Genomic DNA, 9897 nt, shown 5'->3' with positions numbered 1-9897 from the left:
TGGCCCCAAAGCATCTCGACAGGGCTCTTCCCCAAAGCATCTCAATAGGGTTCTCCCCCAACAGCTCCTCCCCACCCTCTGCCTCCTCCTCGCTCTCTTCCAGGCTCACTTCTTCTCCAGTCCTACCTGGCAAAGCTCGTGTTGTCCTGAACCTACATCTACTATACTCTATAAAGCAATATTTCCCCACTCTGCTGAGAACGATACAAAAGTTACTCCGTCTTACCAAAGGTTTCAAAAGAAACCAAACACTTCTCTCGCTCGGTTCCGATTTAATTTAATCATTTCTTTAAAACGTGGTTTTGTTTGTTTGTTTCATTTGTTTTCTGGAAAAAAAAGTCCCTTTCTTCCCCTTTCGCTCAGACCTCCGTCTGAAGGTCAATAATGTCTTGTCCCACCAGAGGGATGGTGGCCCCTGTTTTCTCCCACTCTACAGTTTTTAGTTCTAGGGGAGATTGTGCCACAGGTTCGATGTCCTTTTTAACCCATGACGGTGGGGACTGGACTTTCCTGATTCCTTCCCAGGGTCTCTTGTTTGGTGTCTGCTGTTTTTCTTGCTGCAAGAGGAGGAAAGTGTAAAAGAAAGAAAAAAATAAGAGAGAGATAAAGGTTAGATAAAGGTTAGATGCAACAAATGCTATTTTTTCTCCTTCCTTACTCTTATACCAAAGTAAATCTTTCTCATCCAAGATAATGTGGGATTTCAATGAAAATTTCAGTTGGTGTCTATTTTCAGGAAGAAAATGTAAGCTTTTTTCTTTTGCTGTCTCTAGCACGGTACCTAAATACTTCAGCCTTCAGCCAAGGCTTTTGCCTTTCACAACTCCACTGGAAAACTGAAAACAATTTTCAGAATTTAACATCGTTTTCTATTTCTACAGGAAATCCCTGTGTGAAAATGCAGATTACATTGAGGTCTCTTTGAATGTACACTGACCACATTTTATGTAGATGCGAAGACATCTATTACGCAGCACAGCTATTTATGGGCAATGGAACTGCAGTATGCTGGCTACTTTGCCAGTGAACTCATGCTGTTAGATGGGCTGTAATGTCAGCTCTGAGGCTGAAAGCATTGCCATCAGCTCTACACAAAGCCTTCAAGGCTTTATTGACTGCTATTAGTCCCCTCCTATGCTAGTGTCCCCACCATGGATATCAGTCCTGGGAATGCCTTTCAATGTTTCTGCTGGTTTGCAGCTAGGTAAGACCCTGTAAAATGGGTGAACTCTTGAAGGGGAGTCCATGCAACGATTTTAAATGAACCATTACGCTAAATTGGCACCCTCCACCAAGAGTAATGGTTTTCACAATTAATTATCCCCATAAAACACTCCAATACTCGGTAAGAAAACGCTTCACTACCCGTGGCAGGAGAACAGAGCTCTTTTGAGCCATCTGCCAACAAGAAAGTGGAGACTGGCAGAAGGGGTGGGAAGAAAGGCAGCTGCATGGGAGTGACAAGGAGGGAAGAAGTCTGGGAATAAGATGAGGAGACATGCATGGAGATCACATGCAGTACAGGATGATAACGTCACCAGAATACATTAATGAGAGGAGATAAAGCCACACACAGACTATGATTGCACTGTAGGATGCTGCAGAGATGAGTGATCCCCCATTTGAAACCTAAATGCCCAACTGATACACACTAATCCACCTGACTTGGATTTTGAATTTGTTCCTTCCTCAGAGCTTTTAGGTGGCCTGTGATTTGCAATGACGATGAGAAAGACACCGCATCTTCATCCCAACAGGGTTGGCTTTCATCACTTCACTCAAGCCACAGTTTCTCCATTTCTAAACTTTCACCCATTATATAAAGCGTGTTTGGAGTCGTCCCTGCATCCCGGCAGGGATCTTCTCTGAAAGTGTGGTAATGCATTGCAACAGGCTGCCCTGGGAGGTGGTGGCATCACCATCCCTGGAGGTTTTCAAGAAATGTGGAGATGTGGCACTTGGGGACATGGTTTAGTGGGCATGGGGTGGAGGGGTTGATGGTTGGGCTTGATCATCTTAGTACTTTTTCCAGCCTTAAAGATTCTGTGATTCTTTATGTATATGATTCTTTTCTGTGACTCTTTAGGTATAAGGCTCTGGGAGAAGTCATTTGGTGGCCAAAGAAACAAATGTATGAACCAAGTCATGTTGGTCCTCTCTCCAAGGGGATGTGAAAGCACTCTGAAATTATCATTGTTTTAATGCAAGGGGAGAAAATATAACTTTTTATAAGACCTTTGAAAGAGAGGGTTTTTTTTGAAATCAAATTTTGGAAAATTATTGTTCAGAAGAATGCAAAACACTTCATTTTTTTTAAATTCTGCAGCTGTGGTTTGCACTAACCCTTGTGACACACAGGTTCTCTTATGACCTGTGTTATTCTTACTTTATTCCATGACGTAGTACAACTCTGATTACTAGCAATATGACAGAAAAGATGATACAACTGTAGGCTAATTCCATTATTTATTTTGAAACTCATGTAAGAATTACTGTTAGTAAAACCTGAGACCTTTTCATCTCTGTGAGTGTTATAATAAGACATGTTCAAGCTGTCCTGAGGTGAAATTTTTACCTGTGGTGTTTTTGCAGACCATTAGTCTGCCATGAAAAGATGCAGTGAGGTGATGCACAAATGGAGCAAAATCTGAAATGAAACTGTAAGTTTTCCAAAAGATGAGGAATAAAAACCTTTGCCACAGTTGCTCTTCTCAATGAAAAATATTTTTTCTCCCACAACTGTTTTCAGTGCCTTACTGACGTCCACTGCTGTGTTATTTAAAAGAGAGCAGCACAAATGATCATATGCTAAAGTTCATAAATAATTCCACCTTTTCTTTCAAATGAAAGCCTTTCTTTGATGGCACTTTTACATCCACCTTGTCCTTCTATTTACAACCAGACTCTTTTAACAGTCCCTATGCCTGCCATGCTCCTGACCTTTAGCCTCTCCTTCACAGTGTGAATCTTCACACTGCATCCAGATCTCATCATATGCACTGAATGCCATTAGCAAACCTCAGAGCCTTTGTAATGAATGAGCTACGGAGTCAGAGCAGCTGTAAATCCATCTATGGAACTGAAATGGGGAAAAAATGAATAACTTATGAGTTCAGATTGACAACGTTGACTTCTGATTGGATATGTCACTGAGGAATAACACATATGGGTTGCAATAATGACTCAGTAGTGATAAAAAAAAAAAAAGCATTAAACATTGGTAATTATTAAGAAAAGATTAATGATAGAAATCATAACAAAAGGAAAAGAGATTGAAAGAAAAGACATCATTGCGACAGTGCACAACTTCACTCAGCACCTTGATTATATCATATGCACTCCATGAACTTCCCAACAGACTTTCCTCCCCACCAAAAATAAAGGTACAGTGCAATTGAAGAGGGTGGCCATGAACAAAGTTATGGAGCATGTTCTGTAGGAGGAAAAGTCTATATACTTAAGGCTTTTCAGCCTTGAAAGATGGACCTGCTAGAGGTATGACACTTAGTGGCATTATTGATGGTAGGAGCAGACTACTGATGGTAGTGATCATCTCTTCCAACACAAGAGCTGTTGGATTTGATCTTAGAGGTCTTTCCAACCTGAATGATTTAATGAAGTGACACCATTCTGCTTCTTGTGGTCTTTCAGCACAAATCTCTAGAGGATGGGGTTGATTTCTTGAGGCTGCATTATGTGACTGCCCTGTTCTTTAATTTTCCCAAGTCACTTTGACTCTGCCAAAGAGAGGAGACAGGGCCAGACTGTCCTTGGGTCTGTTGTTCCTATCTGGTTTATCAGTGCAATGGACTGTCTAGTGATGATAAGTTTATTGATTTCCAAGTCAACTTAAGGCAAGAAAATGAAGTGGAATCTCAAGAGATCACCAAATAGAGAGGGGAGGCTTGCCTTTAGTTCTCACTTCTCATAAATGAATGAGTATTTTCTCATAATGTTGTAAGTGAAGGTGGGATGCATCAGCTATCCACTACCATAGAATCATAGAATATCTCAAGTTGGAAGGGATCCATAAAGATCATCAAGTCCTACCATGCACCAGCATCCCCTAGAGCAGTGTACCCATGGCCATGTCCCTGCACTCGTAAAGAAGGACTGCATTTGCAAGAAGTAGGATGAGATAGGACAAGAGCAAACGGCCTCAAGATGTGCCAGGGGAGGTTCAGTTTGGATATAAGGAAAAACATCTTATCTGAAAACTCAGATTCAGGTCAGTCACTGGAACAGGCTACCCAGTGAAGTGGTGGAGTCACTGTTCCTGGAGGAGCTCAAGAAACGTGGAGATGTGCCACTGAGGGACATGGTTTAGTGGGCAATACTGGTTGGACTAGATGATCATAGAGGTCTTTTCCAACATTAATGACTGCATGATTCTATGAACTGCGCAGGTTAAGTGCCATCAGCCAGGCTAAGCTCTGGCAAGTATGCTGGCAGACTAATGAAAGTCTTCCCCTCTTGGCATGAGAATCATTACCAGGCTCCTGGGAAGAGCTCCTTTTCTTTCTTTCCCACCATATATAAGTGGTTTTTATTGCATCTCACTCATATACAGAAATGCCTCTGAGATCATGATGCTTCAGGCAGCACTGTCCTCCAGCCATGCTGGGGGGGCCTTAGCAGCCCTAGTGGATAGGGGGAAAACTGAGCTATGAGCAGAAAAGAACAAAAATGAAAGAGGCGGTTGGGTAATCTGTCTGTAAAAGGCACTGGTGCTGGGCCAGGGCTTGGTGCCTTGGTGACAGCCAGGAATGGGCCAAGATAGGAGCTGAAAGCAGCAGAGCATGCTCTGCCAGTAACTCAGTGAGACAGAACCATTACTCTGGCTTGACACAGTCCAGGAACTTCTGGGCACTGGGGAGGGGTAAAATGTTTATTGGTTCCTGGCTGGTGCCAGGATGGCAGAGCACAGTGCTTTGAATGAGGGGTTGGGAAGGGAGGGATGCCCAAGATAAAGTAAAATCTGACATATGGGGCAAATGAGTCTTTATCACAATGAAATGTGCAAGCTTCTAAGCTGTATCTCCTCTTTTTTTTTTTTTTTTTTTCTTTTTTTTTTCCTTCTTTTTTTCTTTCCTTTTTCTTTGCCTTTCTATTTATTTATTTCTTTTTAATACCCAAATTTTATGGCTACCCTGAATGACCCTAGAAGGAACTCAGTGCTTTCTACAGAGCACTCTGAGATAACTCCCCTAGAACCAGCTATTTCCACGCTGTGTTCATCGCCTCTAGTGTCAACTTGAAGGATATTTTGTGACCCAAATGGTCTCTCCCCATGACACTGATGACTCCAGGACCAGAATGAAGTTATTCAGAGCGTATAGCAGGGAATCTGAAAGACTAATGTGGCTCATGCTGTCTAATCCATCTCTGGATGAATGTCGATGAAAAGTGATTAGAAAATGGGAAAGCTGTCTTGTTTTTCTTACAGAATGATAAATTTTCCTTTCTTTGTTTGAAACAAGTTGTGGCTGCAATTACTTCTTCTTATAATACAAACCTCCAAAGACAATAGTTTATATTGTGGCTGATTTAACAGAAAAGCAAAATAAGAGGAACTGGCTTACTTTATTTAGAATTTCATTTGGGGAAAAAGAAACAGTAATGCATGTTTTTAAGTTGAATTTATGGAAATCAATTAAAAAACTTGAAATATGCACTCACTGGGGTATCAAAGTATGGATTCTGCTTCTGTATCATCTGAAGTCCAGATGGTCTAACCTACAGGGGTTGTGTTGAGCCAGTCTACCAAGAACATGAACAGAGCCTTAAGAACTCTATTGGAGAACCTAAAGAGCTCCTTCCATAGACTCATAAAGAGTTCCTTGTTTGAAGGCTGTAGAGAAAGCCAGTAATCCAACCAACATGAATAGGCTATTATCCAGGCTATTCCCACTGCTAATCTATCCAGTAAACAGATCATCCTATTTCTGCGCTGAGGAAGCCACTGGTGTCAACTGAGCATTCTCCAAAAACACTCAAATCATTAAAAGGCTCTTTCACACCTCACAGGGGCACATAGGGATGCCACGAGGGTACCCAAAGCATGATTCCTTAGAGATTCCTTTTCTTAACCAGTCCTAATAATCAGGAGCTGCAACCTACTGGTGAGCACTGAATGGTTTTGGAGTAGCCAATACCTGGTTTGCAACAAAAGGCAAGGCACAAATTGACTGTCAACACAGAAGATATTTGGAATAAGAAACGTTGGTGCCAGATATTGAGACATAGTTTTTGGATGGAGGAGGTGAACTGCTGAATGCTGGTACATGGGACACAAGGTAGCTGACAGATGGTTTATGGCTGAATGCAGGAAAATCTGACATAACTTTCGTAACAAAAATTTATTGTAGTAGTTATTATACTATATGTAGCGTTCTTCCCTATAACTATTACTCTAATTCATCTTTTAATAGTTGTCAGTTATAAAAGCTTTTAAAAATGCAGGGTATTAACCACATGTCACAAGAGAGACATGCTACCCATAAGGGCTTCTCTTGCAGAAGGACACAGGCACTCAATTTTCAGATTCCTCAGTGAGGAACAAGCCTGTGTTTGACACAACCACCACCATTTGAACCTCAACCCATGCAAAGAGGTACCCATAGAGAGAAGCTGTATTTTCCCATCCAGGACCAGAGCTGCCAGCTTGTGAGCCAGCACAAAAAGAAATGCAGGTAGCCATCAAGCAAAGGAATTAATTGTGTTAAGTAGCAGAGCATGCCAGGGAGACACACAGCTCTGAATAGCAATGAGTTACAGTGCTGATCAATAGTCCTTTTTTTCTCAGTACTCTGTTAGATGCCAAAGCAAGCGCTGGTGGGATGGGCACATCCTGCTGGTGTCTGAAGGGGCAAGCTAAGAATGTGAAGAGGAAAATAAACTAGAAATGGTAATAGAGCAGAAAATAGGGAAACGTCATAGAATGGCATAAAAAGAGTGCATATATTTTTTGACTTGGTTTTGGAGCAAGTGTTGGTCCAGGACCAACAGAGAGTTGGGATTGGATTTCAGAGCTGAGCTGAGAGCTGCATTATAGAATGAGTCCAGAGCCTTTATGTGAAGTCCAGGACAGGGTTACAGACAAAGCAAAAGTCTTTTTAGCTGCCGAGAGCAGCTAATAGGAAAGAACAGGGAGGGTAGTGAAATTTGCCAAGCATTGTTCAGCGTGGCTTTTGCTGACCTCTGCACAAATAAAGATCTGCTGTTTGAAACAAAGGCAAAGCCAGATGCTGGGAAGGAGAGAGGAATATGTATGTGATTCAAGCTTCTCTGATGGAACTGGATCAAAGGGCTCCTGCCAAGGGGGAAGGCAGGAGTGGCACTTCCATCGTTTTCAAAGCTGGCATTAAGCACAGAAGAAACAAAGCCCTGGCTTACCTTAGAGGCTACAAAGCCTCTGCTTTCATGCCAAGCAGTTGTAGAGCATGGGGACCCCTCCTGATGTCCATCCCAAGTGCTGGAATCTCTCTAGCAATTAACTCATAGGGAAAAGACGCTTTACCCTGACAATACAAATCTGTGCAGAAACATCTTTCCCATTTAGTATAAAGCAGTTTGAAAGTAGCTACTGTCTTCCTTTAATGTGGATGGTTCTCAGCTGAATTAATATAGACCATGGGAAACACATGTGTGTATGGGAAAGAAGGAAAAAATTGCCAAGAGACTGCTAGGTAAAGGGTAGATTTTTAAATTGAGAAACAAAATTGCAGCAAGATTGCCAGCAAGGGGATTTACATTTTTAGCAATCAGGTGACTAAAGCATAACTCAAAGTGATGGGAACAAGCAGGAAGTTCCAAACTAACACTTCAACATACACCTATTTGGGCAGCAAAACGTGCCTTAAAGATGCTACAAAGGGATACCTATTATCCTCATGGCTTGGATGAACTCAGGATGGTTGTCTTTCAATCCTACAGGATGTGCCCATCCCACCAGCACTAATGGAGAAAACAGCACTGTTGTTCAGAAGTAATTTTAAGACTCATTTCAGTGTTAAAAGTGAAGGCTTAGGGGATCCAAGATGCTGAGAGCACTTATAATTATTTAAATCACTCAGGATATATGTGGCATAGGAGGCTGTTCTGCTGTGTTGCCAATCTTGCTTTGGTTGTCTCCAAACTTTTGGTCCCCTCCATGCTTCCTGGCTGCAGATAAGTTGTCTAAAGGATAAATATTCAGGCTTCTGGGATGCTTCAGCAGTAATGGCAAATTGATTGTCTGCTCGGGGTCTACACAGTACTCAGCTTGGTCCAGAGTAAATTGAAAGAACAACAGTATGCAACATCTTTACGTTAGATGGCTGCAAGTCAGCTGAGAGGAGGATGAGCAAGTAAATCCAGATGTTCCTGAGTCAAAGTCCCTTATGGGGACAGAGGTAATCTATCTCAAAGTACAGCTTAACAGAAGTAAATGAGTCTTGTCAACAATCCTATAATTTCCATTTTAATTAGGACAGATTTAAAAAAAAAAATGAAATCATCCTCATCTTCCTTGCCTCATCTAAACTTGAAGACTTCAGGAGAGATGAAACTGAATGCAGCCCATGATAAGGTCATACAGAGGTCTATTAAAGCATCAAACATCTGATTTTTCAACTTGTAGTCATCAGATCTTGCTGTATGTCAGTCCGTTAATATTTTGATATTAACATTCCCTTTCATTGAAAAGTTAGCTGTGGGTAATAACATCAACATCCTTCATTAGTTAATAATGACACGAATGCATGAGATCTATTTATTCTACTGCAGCAGTATGGTGGTCTAGGCTTGAATGGGTTGATGGTTGGATTAGGTTATCTTAATGGTCTTTTCCAATCATAATGATTCTATGATTCTACAAATGTTGGTAGATGAGCATTCTTGAATGCTTTGAACAGAGATCCTGCTGGAAAATGTAATTTTCATTATGAATAGCTGAGCTTGCTTCCAGTGGGAGCATTTTTAAAGCTGAGATTCACATATAAGAAAGTCCATGCCATATGGAATAGATTTCGTGAACTAAACTGATAATAATAAAACCCACAGAAAACCAAGCATGTTGTCCAGAGAAGAATATCATTCTGTGTTAGTGAGGCTCAGAGTTAGTTTAACATTAGCAGCACACTTTGGTTTGTGGAAAAATGAACTGTTACAAACACTGATGCCACAAAATGTCCTGCAAATGCATTAAAGGTGGTCATGCAGTATTCCCATTCTCCTAATAAACTCTCTCTTTCATAAGGACAAGACTTCAAATCATACCAGGAGAGATTCAGGTTGAAAATTAGAAAAAAATTATTCTCAGAAAGAGTGGTAATGCATTGGAAACAGACTTTCCAGGGAGGTGTTGGAATCACTGTCCTTGGAGGTGTTCAAGAAACATGGAGCTGTGGCACTGAGGGACATGGTTAGTGGGCGTGCTGGTAATAGGTCAATACTTGGACTAGATGATCTTAATGGTCTTTCTCAACCTTTCTATGATTCTATGACTTTGATTCTAAGGAGAGCTTGTTTAGGGTTGGATCACTTGGGATGCTTTGATGGTGTAAGGCTGTTTCTCTTTCAGCTGTACCTGACACTGGGACTGTTGTCCCCTCATCCTCACCTAAAGGAGCAAAGCCTTCTGCATCCCTTTTTGCCTCCTCACTGTAGAAAAGAGATTTTCCACCCCAGTATAAGCGAACAGAGAGGTCTGAGCAAAGGCTCCTAGGGTGCTGGATGAGGGGAAAGCAGAATTCTTCCCCACACCTGCCTCCATGTCTGTAGGAAGAGAAACAAACCCAGAGACACTTGTCAAGACTGTCTCTAATTGGGCTTGGGTCATTCTCAGCTCAGTAATACCTTTCAGAAATTGATGTTGTAAAGCTGAAAAGCCGAACAGCTCAAATGTGTAGGAGGCCC

The 9897-nt window shown here is 41.6% G+C and overlaps 1 protein-coding gene across 13 annotated transcripts in view; it reads right to left on the bottom strand.

Annotated features, from left to right (window-relative positions):
• Window positions 1-260: 260 nt before the first annotated feature.
• ADGRB1 (adhesion G protein-coupled receptor B1) overlaps window positions 261-9897 on the bottom strand; it is a 275593-nt gene continuing 265956 nt past the window's right edge. For all 13 annotated transcript variants that reach the window (XM_090138075.1, XM_090138083.1, XM_090138073.1 and 10 more), the window contains one exon: window positions 261-557. In XM_090138075.1, the coding sequence (XP_089994201.1) occupies window positions 360-557 (198 nt within the window). In that variant the 3' untranslated portion in view covers window positions 261-359. The remainder of the gene's footprint in view (window positions 558-9897) is intronic.

The sequence above is a fragment of the Phasianus colchicus genome, chromosome 3 (genome assembly GCF_987193195.1).
Source record: "Phasianus colchicus chromosome 3, bPhaCol1.hap1.1, whole genome shotgun sequence".
NCBI lineage: Eukaryota > Metazoa > Chordata > Aves > Galliformes > Phasianidae > Phasianus > Phasianus colchicus.
The sequence above is the reverse complement of the archived record's forward strand: the minus strand, read 5'-3'. Positions and strand labels throughout refer to the sequence as shown.